Below are 16,427 nucleotides of genomic sequence, written 5' to 3' on the forward strand. Positions count from 1 at the left end.
TTTGCTAACTTCCGATCTTGTGATCAGTTCTTCATTGTCTTATATAGTATTTTTGGCACCAAGCGTAAAGTATTTGGCTACTCTTGGGCTTATTATTTGTAAACCAAGGAATTTAGCGGAGAAAATGACTAATACTAATACTGGTATTAATTGCCTAAATTTCACTATTGAACCAAGTCAATTGTATTATATAATTCTCTTTATTTTTGTTCATGATTTAATACTCTCTGCTCACGTAAAAAGCTTCTGCGGTTAAAAATAACAGTTTAGCCCTCCACATGTGTTATTCTCGACTTAAGTACAGCTCGTATTGTATAAGCTAAAAGTTCGCTAGGAAATCCTGTTCAGCATTTAATACCGAATAATATTGTTACATGCATGATGCGAAAAGTGTATGCCATACAGCTTTGCTCAAAACAAATGCACTGCTGAAAACCATTGCAACGTGGTTAAGACGCACCTTACACATCTTGAAAAATAAAATAACAAGCGAGGTGCATTTTAAACCGCGAAGACGTTTTATTAATCAACAGCATTTATCTTGCAACAAAATCACTTTATTAACTCCATTATCCAACAGTTTGTTGCGAGAGACAGCAGGGTTATATTTTTTGCCGTCTTACATTTGACCTATATACAATATGGCTTCCCAGACATATCCCTCTTCGACCATGATATCTTACACAGCGATGGTGTAGGCTAACCCCCAGAATTTTTACTGTCATTTATGGGATCCTTATGATCACTGGACCAAGCTGTATATTATAATAAAAATTTCAATCAAATTCTTTTTTATCGTAAAATTACTCTATCGCTCCCTGCAGCAGTTGGAGACTTTGCGGGTATGTGAATCGAAAAGCAAATGTCAGGGATTTGGGGCCAGCTTAGCTATCATAAAGACCCAGAATGCACTGATTAAGTTTGTAATCTGCCTAACTAGACTTTAATGTAATTACTCCTTGCTTTAATACAAACACAAGGTCGGACCACCTGGAGTCCTCGTAGAGTGATTGGAGAACCTCCACAAACACAAGGATCATTGGTTGCCTTGTGAACTTGGATCCCTCTTCAGGACAGTTGGAGACAATAAAGTCGCCACCAGACTGTACACATATACTGTGACGGGTGTGCCGATGACACCAAGTCTGGGTGTGGGTAATTACGAATTATGTATCTCCCACAGTACGTCGACACTAATTTCGAAAAGACTCCCTGGCTGTCTTTCTTCTACAAAGGCAAGACTATAATACATTCGATAGAAGAGGGACTGAAAAGCCTCTCATTATCATAAGTTGATGAGAATGGGGGAAGGGAGGCTGAGTCTGTGTTGCCATGGAGACCTCTGGGTTGACCCCCACCAGGAGCGAAGTCACAGAACACCCTCTGGTCTCAGTGGCCAACTTAAAAATGACGATATTCCACCATTTCATCTTCCAGGACTGTTTTCTTTGTAAAGGCAAGTGAAGATATGTTTACCAAAGAAATGACATCACCAATTACCCACGTATTTAGTGTAATAAAAGAATTTAAAACAATTGTGTGTGTTTGACCAGTGTTTCCAACCATCCATATTGTCTGGTTCCATCCGATGGATTGCTAGATATAAGCACAACATCTGGTTTCTCCTCTATTTTTACTTCAAGATGTCTACAGCAATGATACATTCAAACCTCAACTTCATCTTGTGTTTTTTCTTGCTTTCCATGCAGCATAAATAATAATGATAACCACAGTAATCTTGGGACAACAGGATTGTCTGAATTATTATACCACGAGCAAGAAAATTCACTAGCCTATTAGTGGTAGATGTATGAATATCTGATTACCGTCCCCCAAAAGGTAAATGAAATGGTGAGAAATGTATGTTGTTTTATTTACATGTTATGATTCTTGTTTTATTGTTTCTTTATATGGTAGAAAAACTTGGTAAAAAAGTGGCAAAAAAAAAAAAAAAAAAAAAAAAAAAAAAAAAAGGGTTAATAATGTGGTCAACTTGGGGGTCATGGCATTAATTTAAAATTATTACCATAAGTTCTTTAGTTTGGCCATCGTGATTTTGGTGAATGTACGCCGATGGTGGTAGCAATTAGGTGCAATAACCGATGGTTGAGTGTACATTCATTTATCATATCCTGCCATTACAGTACACAGTTTGGAGCTTTTGGAGTACACCTTCAAAATCACTTACAAAATCTTCCTTCCAGCAGAATCATCCTGCACATTATTAACCATGTTATTCGTACATATTGTGGCTGATCCATTGACAAGTTGATAGGGTGAGTGGGAGGGAGACCCAGGATAGAAAATGAATACTTCGCTTTCTCTTATGGTTCAGGCTATACAGAAACAATCATCAGTCTCAGAGGATGGGTTCTATATAGCCCAAAATGTTAGAGTAATAACAGAATATGAGATATCCTGTGTCTTCCTTGATACATATTCCTTCATATTCATTAACATAGCCACTTTGAACCTTTTCACTACAATAACCCAAAATGAATCCATTGCCAGTGTTTTGTTACTACTCTTGCCTTGGTGTTGTAGTCTCCTTTGTATCCTATCCAAGTGAATCAATCTGTCTATCTGTCTACAACCAGACACCATACTCCTGAGAGGGATGGCCGTTTGTCTTTAAGTTAGCTGTTTTATGGGGAGGGGCACCAAACCACCGGCAAAGTGAAACTATTGCTGATGTTTTATTAGGACTGTTGCTGTGGTGTTGTCGCCTGCCTAGCGTCCTCCCTCCTGCCCACCACCAAACAGCACCATGATCAGCACCACTGGCACGATGTACATCCACTGAAATATATGGTAGTACAAAAATTAGTATGACAGAGCCTGTCCAATGGGATAATGACACAAAATAAAATAAAAAAACATATAATGTATTTACCTTTACACTTATGCTTCTCTTACTCAACCTATGATATAATCATTTAAGTTTATGCTTTTGCTTAGAGACCACTGAAGAGAAAGACAAATCCTCCTCATCATCATCATCATCCAGATAATTTCCCCACCTACAGATGGGTTGAAGTACACATCTATCTCTACACCACTCCCATCATAATTATCATCATTCTACCATACTGTGAAAAGATACATATCATCTGACTACAAAGAAAAATGCCACTGGATTTAAAGCATGACCCACTCTCAGCTGAATAAAACCATCTAGGATAAGCAATACAATAGTTGGAAAAACGACAGGGTTACACACACAAACTTCACTACTCACATATTTTGCCAGGAAGGATCGGTTGTCTTTGCCCTCAGCCTTCTCATTCTTCATGGCCTCCAGCTTCTCAATGTATGTGGCTGTGTCTGGCCTAAGGGGACATGGGAATATCACATTAATGGACATTATAAAGATAGCCTATTCTTCAAACAATACAGAGGGCAGGGTGGCTCAGTAGTAGAGCATCGGACTCGGGACCAGGGGGTTGTTAGTTTGAGCCATGCCCGGTAGCTGCCATGCTGGGAGGAACAGCACCCTCCTATCACCTAGCAGGGCTATATGATCTAATAAGATCTAGCTCAGGAAAACATTTCCCTTTTTCAAACAATACAGTATATGCTGGAGCTTCTGGCCCCTATTATAGTGTTTCATTTAATTCTATGGACATGAAACAGATGCTTCACAACCTTAATAAGACCCTACACCACTCCTCCTAGGAATGATAGCAACCATCCACCTCTTTGATACAAGTACACAATTCAAACTACATACACAGGTGCCGGGATGGGTGAGCGTATAATAACTGTTGTATTATGCTGTTGTACTGTTGATGAGACGAGTGGTGAAGCAAGAGGAAGCGGTGCCTGACTCCCACACACCGATACAGACGGAATCAGCCACACACCCACCAATGATGTCCCTCCCCCATCCACCATCAGGCTGACTGTCTCAGAAAGGCCACTCTCAAACATCTGACACTGTGATGTAAACAATATCAGTACTATATATCATTTCAAAAGATGAAATATTTAGAGTACTGGTTTTGTTGCATTTCTTTTAACAACAATTTCTCCCTCACCATATTAAAATTACTTTGCATTTGGTTATTTCATTACAGTATTAAGTTTATGATGAATAATGATCTTTTTGTCATTTAAAGCAGCATGCAATAAAGGACTGGAAGAGGATTACTCTACCAGTACATTAAATCTCCTGGATACTCACTGCCTTGGTAAATGTTGAGACGTAACCTTTGTCCTCGGAGCCTTTCTGGTACACTCGGATACGGTACAAATCATCACTGTCCACAAGTCTCTGAAAAATACACCAGTGAATAATGTGTTGTGAAAAAAAAAAAAAAAGTTACATCAATGAATAAAGAGTGTGAAACATAATTACTGTATATAAGAATAATATATCAAGGAATGAAATATACAGTATACAGCATTAAAAAAAAGTACCATGCACCAATGAATAAAGTGTTAAGTAAAAAAATAGCAATGAATAATGTGATATAAAACAAAGGCCATGAATAAAGTGAAGTAAAAAAAAAATGAAAATAATGCCCATCATGCAGAAAGTATTCTCCATCTCCATTGCCAAACACCATAATCTCGTGAGGGATGGCCGTTTGGCTCTGAGCTAATTGTTTTACGGGGAAAGACACTAACCCTCTGCCAAACCACTTGCTGACAAATTAGGGAAAACGTACAGTATGTGTTGGTTATATGATTACCACCCAATGTTGTAAATAGCTTCATGACTTACAGGAAGCCATTTGGCTTGTCACTCAAGGTAAAGCCACCTGAAGAGGAAAGAGGAGTAAGAAAAAGTGACAGGAAAGATGGAGGAAATAGGACGAGATGAGGGCAGACAGAAAAAGAATGACAAAGGTGACGGAAGCAGCAGGCAGCACTACACCAAGTGAGTGGATGATGGCTGCCACCACCTACCACATATAATGTCATGAAGTACTCATTTTCAAGATTACACATGTCCAGTACAACAAATTCTATTAATGGACCAAATATGTGATTAATGGTTACTGTTTAACTGGGTGACTGTCCTTCTAAGAAATACATATTACGTACAGTACAGGTTATTCTGTATGATGCTGTTAAGATTAAAAGTTCACTTATGTTTTCTTCTTAACAGTGGTGATGGAAGGTGTTATGACTTATTTTTGTGATACCTATATAAAACAAGGAACAAAATAGTATAAGAAGTAATGATACTCCCTGACATTTGAGGTGGTTTGGCCATGTGGAGAGGATGGAGGGTGAAAGACTGACGAAGAGAGTGTATGTGAGTGAGGTGGAGGGGGGAAGAGGGAGGGGGAGGCCGAGGATGAGATGGAGGGATGGGGTGGAGAGGTATATGAGAGAGGGGGGTGTGAGTTGGGAGCAGGGCAGTGAAATGGCGGGGGACAGGGCGACTTGGAGGCGATTTGTTTGTGGCCACCCCAAACGGGATTGAGGCGTCTGGCAATAGATAGATAGATAGAAGAAATGGTGAGAACTGTGGGTGAACTTATGCTCACAATAGTACAGCATATCCAAGATGGATGTGGAATATTGCCAGTGACAATACATGACCTCTGACTAAAGCTGCAAATAAATATAATTACCTTCAGCTTAATATCAAGGTCTGAGGTCCAGGGTCGAGTGTGAGTGACCACAGCATTGCCAGACTTTACTGATCGCACCTGTGGACGCAAATTAATACGATGATGAAGAAAGGTAAAGTAGTTACAACAGAAGCAGATTCATCAATGTTCCTAAATCTGCTTACACTATATTACATTTTCCAGGGGGGGATGTATCAACAGCAAGTGCATAAAACTCCACACATCCAGCCATCCCCACCTGTATGATGGAACGCTGTGAGAATATCGGGTCTGGTCCACCATCTAGCGCATCCTCAATCACCAGCGTCAACTGACCATCTAGGAATTCATCTTCCTGTCGGGGAGGGGGGAGATTAAGTGCAGTACTTCCTTGTTTAACACAGTCACACACACACTATAGTTTTCATTTAACTACATTAGGCTCATTTGGGTTTCTTCTTCACTGAGAGAAATGATAATGTGCACAAATTCTATCTCTTCCAATTTATGTCTAACATTGCAGTGGTACTGTACTGTACAGTCTTTTTTTTTTTAATGCCAAGGTTGATGCAGTGCTGTGGAGGCCTTATCAGTCATAACCTGGATACACTGAGCTGAACGCTGGATTCTGCTTCAATGAAAAACTCCAGTACAAGTAAATGCCAGCCTGGGCATACAAACAGGTCCCTTGGGCATGGAGGCTGCAGATCTGGACAAACATGCTTACCCGCGTCCAGAGCTTTGTAGGTAATTATTTAATTATTTTAATACAGTACCAACTAATAATTACATGCATATGTGCCCAGCTCTTTGGTGAACTATGAACTACATTTCAGCAGGTAACAGAGATGACATCTACTACATAAACCTGTTACAATAAATCCTTGTTTTATATCATACCTGAAATCCATAAGCTCCTGCAATCCCAAGAAGGAATAACACAGAAAATAATAAAGCAGACGATATTCTAGACATCCTGTCAGATGGGGCGACAATAACGCACAGTTTGTATGCTTTATCGTATTGATTTTATACTTGATATATTCTCCGCATTGCAATTGACGTATCTAACAATGAAGGTCGAATTATGGCAAGTGAAAGCTGACTATAATTCTATGAAACGAGTGATGGAAAATTGTTATTGTAAAATATCCCCAAACTGTAACGGATGTCAAAACAGCGAAATTTCCCAAGCTAACGCTTTTTGCTAAACTTAGATGGTAGCTTCATTCAGCAACAAGAAAGCTAACAATATCCTAGAGATTATTAGAAAGTCTAAGTAATTTTTTAGAGATTTCGTTACTTCTGTTTGCAGTTTTCTTAATATACTTGAGCGGAGGGGCATCTAGCGATTTATTTTTTTTAAAGTTTAGCGTTATTGGCAGCTTGGAAAACAACGCCGCCTGGTGTACCGGGTCTGGCGAGAAACTGAACTTAGGAAAAAGTATATTGATTTAGGGAAGCTGCGTCTATGGTAGTGCCCAGGGGCGGAAGGGGAGTCACCATGAATGGCTTTCGAGGTGGCAGGGGAGGGTGGCGAGGTGGCATGAGGGGCGGGCGAGGCAGGGGAGGCGCCAGGGGCAGGGGCAGGGGAGGAGCCACGACAGTCAAGGTAGGCATTAAAATATATTGTGATAATTCATTTAAGAGGGTTTGGTGTGATTTTATTTACGTACCAAGTATGGTGGTGGTGCAGAGTGAATGTATAGTGCTTAACCTTGGGATTCTTGAAAACCTCTCCAATTTTTTCTAATTTTGGAAATACGTGCCTAGGTTTGAAAGCAATTAACTCATAATACTAATGGGTTCACTTTGGTGTATTATGCTTGATCATACCAGTGAATGTCCAGTGTAATCGTAAACATGGTATAGGCCGTTCATGCGGCTAGAGTAACCCCTCACCCTTTTTGTCATGGTGTCAACTTACTCTAATTTGCCCAGCACTACCATGACAGTTTTATTTTATTCATACTCTTCCCAGACAGTGCTATGTGGTTTATTATCCCAAGGTGATTCTGTTTGATTTGCTATACTGAGGTGGTTGTATGTGGCTTAATTAGGGTGTTAGATAAGGGTTAATTCCATTGCCATTGAGGGAGGTCACTTATGATGCTTCAGAAAACCAGACAAATATTTTAACATTCTCCCCCACCCACAGAAGGACCCGTGCAGTGTGTATGTCAGCTTCGTCCACCCCATTGAGGCCACGTGTGCATCTCAGCTGCTGGAGATTGCACCGGAGGCCTCGAATATTAAGTTTGGCAGGTGAGACCATACATATGATAGAAGGGAGTGTGAGTTGGAGGGAGGGAGGGAGGCAGGGCAGCTTAATGGCAGAGGACAGGGTGACATGGAGGTGATTTGTTTCTGGATACCCCTTATGGGATTAAAGATTCTTGTGGTAGATAGACAAATAGATAAAAAGGTGAGACCAATACAGTATAGAGTGTATCCTTGTAATTACCATAATGCAGAATCGTGCTTCATTTGGCTATTCCTTATGATAAAGTATGTCTGTAGCATAAATTCTGAGAGCAGTGACCTTTGCCGATACACTGCCTAGATCTTTTATTATAATAGGTGAGGCACAAGTTTAAAAAATGTGGGATGGGCCAGGGGAGGTCAGTGAGGAGAGGTGGACTGAGAGATGTGGGAGGTGGTGAGTGCTAACATTAAGTGTAGAGATATTAACCACACAGTTACTGGAAAGCTGGCACAGAACACAGCAAGGATAAGACTGGACAGACATAAAATTGACTTTATTGGTGATGGTGATGACGATGGCAATGACTGATGGTGATGTTAAAATTATCCTTCATTTCCAGGCACTGCTACTTGACATTCGCCACAGAGGAGGAGGCCAGCACAATTCTGAGTCAGGCTGCGAACATGGAATTTGGTGGACTGAAACCCTATGTCGACAATGCCTTCATGTCCCAGACTGCGTAAGACGTTTTGTTCACTCTCACATTTCGCGCTGCATGTGGATTTGTTGTAATTTTATTCTCAATAGCTGTGGACCAAAAAAAAGTAGAATAAACAAAATAAATGTGACTATTCTGATATTGTGTTGCATTTCCATTCCATATTAACTCTTAGCTGTTGACTTTGTGTGTGTGTGTGTGTGTGTGTGTGTGTGTGTGTGTGTGTGTGTGGAGTTATTAAAAGTCAGAATGAAGATAATGAAAGTTATGACTAACAAAGGGGAATTTCAGAGGGGGGTTTGGGTTGTATGGATTGAATAAAATATAGCTATGGAGATTCTTTAGCCACATGTGGATGGTGTAGCCCATGTCTTGTAGCTGAGAATTTTGAAGATTTGAACTGTAATTAAAATGATATCTATGGTACAGAGGACACCTGTAATCTGGTGTATGGATTTTTTTTTTTCCTTCCCTTTCTCTTTTCATTTTCTTTAAAAAAAAAAAATATAAGTGAATGCTGTTACAGTAATAAGTTGTGGCAGCCAGTTTTCTCCCACCTAACATTGCACCATTAATAACTTCTCTGTTTTTCTTTCCCTGTTTTGATAACTTCTGTGTTTTTTTTTTTTGTTTTTTTTTCCCCTGTTTATGGATCTGTCCCATCCTGTAGAAGTTCAATAATGAGATGAGCATGAGTATTTGCTACATACGAAAATTGGACATTAATTAAATAAATGAATTAATTGGTAGGGGGAACCAAGATTTCAACAGTTTGAGTACTAGGATGAGGATATTGATGATGGTGATGATATTGATATATTAGTGATGTCATTAGCTAGGGATCATATAACTCCTTCAGTCTGATGTGTTTTTCACTTTGTTCCTCCGTTCTCCATATGACTTTATTCAGCTTTGGAGAGACTGTAGATAAGTTGCCTAAAATGACGTTTTTATCACCCTCTTCACTGCAAGATGTCTTAACTTAGGTGAATATAATAGCTAGTCTAATTTTAACAAGAAATAGGTAAAAATGGCATCCTGGATGAAGGGGATAACCATTTCAGTAACCAGGCATCATTGGTTTAAAAGGTTCCACAACTAACCTTGCCCTTATTTTCAGGAAGGAGGCAGGCAAGAGAGGGCCTGATGTGAGTTCACAGAGTTCACCTTCAAAAAAGATTAAAGTGAGTGTCTTGAGAGGAGTTTTATTTTATGTGCACCCTTACTTTAAACCTCTATCAGATAGGTATATGTGACGCTACAGAATGTGGTGAAATATTTTTGGCCTATTAGATGGAGCCAGGATTTTGAGGGCTTGAATGGTGAGTGAATGGAAGTGTGGCCCATTGAATTGGGCAAACTTTGGCTGTCTGGATGTTGCTACTCTTCACCCTGCCATAGGGTTGGAAAGGAGGTCCAGAGAATGATGATGATGATGGTGATGATAATACAATTATAATTTTTAAACTTCAGTCTTACTTCCTTCATTAGAGCTGGGACCAGAATGGATTACTGAAACCATTTCTGCCAGAATTAGACTTCTGGACTGAAACTAGTTCAGGAGGCTGAGAAACAGAAAAGTGACTAACCTTCCAACAAAATGCCTCAACAACATCCCTCCTCCACCCAGCAGTACACTTCACAAACCTACAATACACAAACACATAGCCACCACAGCCATCCAAACCTTCAGTCAAACAGCTTTCATGAGCCATCACCACACATCCACCCTTCAGAAACTACCCTACCTAGAAAGACAAATGAATGAAGCCAGATTATGATGAAGCCATAACCCTTCCGTGCTGGAGAACCAACACAAAACATATCATGCAAACAATCTGCTAAACCCACACTTCAGTGTAGCCCCCCCACACAACAACACACTTCATGCACCACATGATCACAGCGCAGGCAGTTGTTCCACATAACCTGAACACAAGATCTCTTGGAGCAGCTGGTTGAAGTGATAAGTTTCCTGCTGTCCGCTGGGTTCACATCTAGAGGAGTCTAGGGTTGAACAAGAATAACAGCAGCAACAATTGCTCTAAGCAACTACTTTCCCTCGTACAACAGGTTGTTGTACCAGTGGTCTACCACCACCCTTATCTGCAATATGCTAATGCAAGTAACTTTTGCTTTTTTCTGATCCTTTCAGCATATATATTGAGTAAATAATATGTCTCCTTCACACTTTCAGATGGGGGAGGAGGGAGGGGATGGAGAAGAGTTCGTTGGAGACTCACAGTGAGGAGGAGGGAGGAGTGATGAGGAGGGAAATGAGTGGTTTGTGAATTAATGTAATATAACTCCAATACAGTGCAGCAGCGGTCGTATTCTAGGCAGCGTAGGACACTTTGCACCACCCTTTCCTCAGTAATTTAGCTTGCATACTCTACCTTTTTATGATCATGTGTGTTCTTCTGGCAAACTGCATTGGTAGTAAAACTGTATAAATAACGTTAAAGATAACATATAGGTGTAATGGGCTCAAGCATAATTACTGAGAAGGTGTAGCAAAGTCTCAAATTTTGCCTTGATTATGACCCATAATGAGTTTCCCATTTGGCATTCATTTGATCTTTCATTCACAGTAAATTTTGAGAAACAAAAGCTGCCTGTCAGAGTTCCATTGCTGTGTTTCAAGCGGATTTACCAATTTCCTCAGATTTACAGTATTGATTGTGCGGAAAAAGCGATAATTTTGAATACATACCTGACTTAGAGGACTGCCTACAAATAGGAAAATTATGCTCATTGCTAAATAAGAAAAAATTTTGTTTGGTGTATAAAGTGCTGAACAAGAGTCAGAACCTGTTTTTTGTTATTTGGTGGAGTAAGAAATTTAGATACAGTACTCTGTCTTTTTTTTTTGAAGAACTAAAAGCACTGTAATGTAAAAATCTAGTGCTGAATGTGTAATATTGCCAGTTTTAAGGACTTCCTATGTAATGTTATTATTTCCATACAGACTTGCATTGAGACTACGGTATAATGCTTAAGTTTTTAGAGTTAAGGCAATCGTACGTAAGTGCTGTAACATACTGTAGTATCTAATGTTTTCTGAAATGGACTGTTTAGTCTGTGGTCTCCTTACTAAACTTTGTAAGATAATTTTTATGGTATATTTGTACTGTTTATGTGTAATGAGATGATGGTACTTATGGTTCTATTATTAAGCACTTCTCTCCAATGATGTAATTTTCTTATTGCTCCTGCTGCTTCTAGATGGTTAGTCATTTTAGGGCTAGACTTTCCAAACCTGAGGAGTTAGATAATAGCCCTCATTAACCCTTTTAGTACTGTGAAACTCTCGTAAGGTGAATAGAATGATCTAGAAATGGCAGAAATTAAATAGAAAATATTTCACGGCATTGAAGAGGTTAAATTGAAGATTTTGAGGGAAGGGTAGCACCCAGTTATTGACATTTCAGAAACACATGATGGAAATTAAAGGAATGTTGACCCTTGTATGTCATTGCTAATTGTGTTGTGTTCAGTCCATTGAATCTAGGTGATGCCTTTTTAATTTTTGCTGTTACCAGGCAGTTTTTAATGGGGTGCATTCAAAGCTAGTATTCCAGTAGATGTCACCACCATTGGGACAAACACATCCCCATGCTGTTTAAAAAGCGTATTTTTCTTTGTTAAATATCTACACTGTTGTGTGAAACTGTGAATCATGGTAATGTCATATATTGTAATAAAAATAATACAAATAGAACACGTATATATAACGTAGTGTGACTTGTTTATATTTATCATAAACGGAAATTGAAATATCATTGGTGGAATATGATGGCAACCCGCCATTTCAGTGGTCGTATATTATTTGATTTCTGCTACATTAGTGCAAGTTTGGTTCTTAATACATAGTTTGTTCAGACTGTAAATTACACCTGGTGGGTATCTTGACTCATTCAGTCTCTGTGTGGGCAGAAATTTAATGTTGAGTAAATACTGGGACTCAACATTTTGCTCGCTCCCTTCACCCATGCACACCACAAGACCTGTGTTGCCACGGTTTGAGAAGGCCGTGGTGTTGCCCCCTCAAACCCTCCAAAGCAATTACAGTACCTTACTTTATCTAATCTGACCAGACCATAAATAGTCTAAATTGTATTATTTTAAGCATTAGTCCTCGTGCGTTTGTTTTGAAAACAAATCTCTCGTGAAAAAACTTAAACACTGAACTGTCTTGTGCTCATGCGTGAAGGGAGTGAGAAAAACGTTAAGTCCCAGTATTTACTCAACATTAAATTTCTGCCCACATAGAGACTGAATGAGTCAAGATACCTACTAGGCGTAATTTACAGTCTGAATAAACTATGTATTAAGAACCTAACATGCACTAAATGTAGCAGAAATCAAATAATATAGGACCACTGAAATGGCGGGTTGCCATCATATTCCACCAATGATATTTCAATTTCCGTTTATGATAAATATAAACAATTCACACTACGTTATATATACGTTTCCTATTTGTATTATTTATATTACGGTATATGGCATTACCATGATTCACAGTTTCACACAACAGTGTAGATATTTAACAAAGAAAAATGTGCTTTTTAAACAGCGCGGGGACTGTGTCTGTCACAAAGCCGGTGACATCTACCGGAACACCAGGCTTTTCAGAAGCACCCCATTAGCTTAGGAGAAGCCTCTCCTATTGGAGGGGTTTATTAAGGCTATACCTGACCCCTCAAGTGTAGGAAATTTCTCCAAAGCTGAATCAGATTGCCTGGAAAAAAAGTGAGAAAGACATTCCCAGGCTCTGTGGCTGATAAGAATGCATTCTAGTTCCTATCATCACAAGTTTCGAAATTTTTATGAATAAAGGGCTTGCCAACACATTTTCTTACTTGGTTTTAATAATAAGGCCATTAATGCTGTGACACTAATGTTATAACTTTGAAGATCTCAGACATGTTAGATCTGCATCGTACACATAAAATGGTGCCATATGTAGAGAGTAAATGATGTTTAATTGTGAAATACTCAGGTTGAATTGTGAAGTAATCTCTTTGCACATGATACCTAATTGTGTATGAATGATCATTTACACTTTGTCAAATAAAAATTGATTATTATTGTTTTTGTATTCTTATATCACTGTGTAATTGTATTATGTAGAAAGTGATGTTAGGTACTGTACAACAGTTTATACAGGTATTCACATTCATCATCATTGCACTCATTTTCCATACTTAGATGTGTAAACTGTGGTTTACCTCATGGCATCTTTCTAAATTGTATTAACCCTGAGCCATGAGATAGTCTTTTAACACCTTATTCCATGTTTCTCATAAAATGGCCTCTCATTCTTTGATCCACATTCACCTCTTTGAAAAGCTACTCTCTCCAGAATCTTAAGATACCTGCATAAGACCTATTTCTTTGCAAACCTATCCTACTTCTGACTCTGGTGTTGAAAAGGGGCACTTTCATGTGGTGGGATGGCTATTACCAGGTGACTTGCGGCCAGGTTATACAATTGCCCATCAGCTTCCTCCAGATCTCTAAAAAAGGGAATGGTGGGCTGCAGGAAAAGGGTGACTCAACCTGCAGTTTCCTGGGTTCATATACAGAGGCATCTGTGGTCACAACAACAACTTTTCATTCCACTCTAGTCAACTTATCCCTCTCTGACTCATTGCACATCCATCTATCATCTTCATTTCACCTTTCCTTTAATCTGTCCCTTTCATAGCAATGCACCATCAAATTTTGTAGGACCTCTAGATAGCCAAAGAATCAGCTCTGTCAGCTTCTTTTAACCACTTCTGATTTTTCCAGAGGCAGTAGTTTAGGTGACACCACCATCATTAACCGTGTCTTAAGAGATAATCCATAACCTGGCTTACCCCACCAAAATCAGGCCACTTAGATGCCAAGACAAAATGGCCTATCCTGATGTTAATAATAGATTTCAGTAAAATCAAATGATGCCATGCTTTGAATCTCCGTATTGAGGTTGACGATGCCACACCTAATGTTTTCTTTGAATTGGGTGATAAATCAAGTACCAAGTCCAACTAATTACTACCAAAAAGTTGCCGGAAACAAGTGAGAAAAAAGAAGTTCGGGATGTGTAATATGATTAGTCATAAATTGTGAGTCTCCGCTTAGACTTAGACTGCTTATTTGTGGCAAGTTTCCTGCCAGAGAGAGTGATGATTGTGTGTGGCAGTTTCTGGGAGAGTTTCCTATCTAAAGAATGATGACTGTGTGGCTCATTACCAAGCTGGTAGCCACACTTCACTCATATGTTAGTACCTCCCATAGTGATTGGTAGCCAGCCTTGATATCAACAACATCCTGCACTGTGCGTCTCATACCACTAAACCTTTAGGGCACCCACTGATTATAATATCCTCTTAATAATGAGTTTCTACCATTAATGCAGGGCCATCCATCACTTTCAGCCAGAACTCTCTGTTTATCCAAAACCTCCCCTTAATTTAGGAGACAAATTTAAAAGTTGGTAGGGCTTAAAATCTCTTCTCGTTTACAAAAAAAAATAAAATAATAAAAAGGAACCACTCTGCGTGCATAGCCATAACTCAGGGATGAAATACGGCTGGGGAAGGGAAGGAACTCTGGGTTTAAAACTGGCTGTATTTCACTGTGACAAGTCAGATGCCACACAGGAGGCGAGATGAAAAAAACTCTAGGTACAAAAACTCAGTGAGAGAGAGAGAGAGAGAGAGAGAGAGAGAGAGAGAGAGAGAATACAAACCCATTAGGATTAAAACTCATAGGAATACAAGTCTATGGGCATAACAAGCCACCAAAACACAAATCCTTCAGAATACCATTTGGTGAGTACAAACCATGGGAATACAAATTCATAATACAAATCCATGAGAAAGGAAGCCAGGCAATTTGGACAACCGATGAGAGGGTCCAATTGGAATTCAAATCTATCATTAAGGAATCTAGTCTCGTCGTAAAGTAATGCAATAGCAACAGAAAGGAATCCAATCCCACCAGAAAGGAATACAATCCAACTTTCCAGCGCTCAGGCTGGAGAAGCCCAAGCAAGGACCCTAAGCTCATTATGGATTTGCGGAAGATCTGAGTGGAGAGAGAGAGAGAGAGAGAGAGAGAGAGAGAGAGAGAGAGAGAGAGAGAGAGAGCCCATGCCATTTATTATGCTGAGTGGTAACCATACAACCATACTGACGCCTGGTGGTCTATGGGCTAGTGGGTTAAGGTGCTCCGACAGGATGAAAGGCATAATGACTGATGGTTGGGATTCATTGTTTACATAACATATACCACTCAGCTGGGAGCGACTGATCACTCTTGTCTTAAATAGCTGGACTTAATAGCCTAGCCCTGGGCCCCTACGTTCCCGATGAAACATTATAAGATAGAGGGGAAAAACTATTAGCATTACATTATTTTTTGGTTGCTACAGCGATGCATTTTTCATTCAGAGGGAAATTTAACTTTTTATCCAGTGTATAAATTTTGTCCCCTATGTTTAACCCTATGCGTCTGGCGACCTGTGTTCTTGTGTGTGTGTGTGTGTGTGTGTGTGTGTGTGTGTGTGTGTGTGTGTGTGTGCTGCCTTTACATCATTTCATGAAGTTTAGGAGAGACTTCAAAATGGAGGGGATTAAAGCTAAAATATGATGCTAATCACGAAGAAGTGCTAATGAAAAGGATATTGCCTCGTTGTAGGCTATTGTCTTATTCTGTCACTGAGCCACAGGAAATAAGATGTAAAATGAAAATCGTTTCTTAGATATTACAACAAACTAAATTCCTGCACAAACAGACGTCATGTGATTGATGTGTTTAAACCATTATGACAATACATCCACTTATGTTAATTATCACGCAGGTGGGTCAATTAACAAGGAAATAAGAACATGCATAATGTGTTTCTGACTGACAAAAATGTTCATTATTGTATCTCTTATCCACA

General features: G+C 39.4%; 2 protein-coding genes across 3 annotated transcripts; one reads left to right on the top strand and one right to left on the bottom strand.

Moving 5' to 3' along the window:
* Nucleotides 1–1,856: 1,856 nt before the first annotated feature.
* Nucleotides 1,857–6,553, bottom strand: EMC10 (ER membrane protein complex subunit 10). 2 transcript variants are annotated; one of them, XR_013897884.1, is made up of 8 exons: nucleotides 6,465–6,553; nucleotides 5,824–5,919; nucleotides 5,586–5,663; nucleotides 4,184–4,273; nucleotides 3,731–3,936; nucleotides 3,239–3,329; nucleotides 2,667–2,799; nucleotides 1,857–2,629 (listed from the first exon to the last, which is right to left on the bottom strand). XR_013897884.1 is itself a non-coding variant. In XM_080274799.1 (7 exons), exons 1-7 carry the CDS (start codon nucleotides 6,537–6,539, stop codon nucleotides 2,731–2,733), a joined length of 705 nt encoding a protein of 234 aa, XP_080130925.1. In that variant the 5' UTR covers nucleotides 6,540–6,553; the 3' UTR covers nucleotides 1,857–2,730. The 2 variants fall into 2 exon arrangements, 1 of the variants encoding a protein (XP_080130925.1); XM_080274799.1 differs by having other exon boundaries at nucleotides 1,857–2,799.
* Nucleotides 6,554–7,068: 515 nt separating this feature from the next.
* LOC145402942 (uncharacterized) lies at nucleotides 7,069–13,582 on the top strand. Its single transcript, XM_080274836.1, has 5 exons — nucleotides 7,069–7,176; nucleotides 7,723–7,829; nucleotides 8,390–8,509; nucleotides 9,609–9,672; nucleotides 10,686–13,582. The coding sequence occupies exons 1-5, from the start codon at nucleotides 7,069–7,071 to the stop codon at nucleotides 10,734–10,736; spliced, it is 450 nt and encodes a 149-aa protein (XP_080130962.1). The 3' UTR covers nucleotides 10,737–13,582.
* Nucleotides 13,583–16,427: the final 2,845 nt, after the last annotated feature.

The sequence above is a fragment of the Coenobita brevimanus genome, chromosome 59, assembly GCF_032717465.1.
Source record: "Coenobita brevimanus isolate Jiangsu-jjx chromosome 59, ASM3271746v2, whole genome shotgun sequence".
Taxonomy (NCBI): domain Eukaryota; kingdom Metazoa; phylum Arthropoda; class Malacostraca; order Decapoda; family Coenobitidae; genus Coenobita; species Coenobita brevimanus.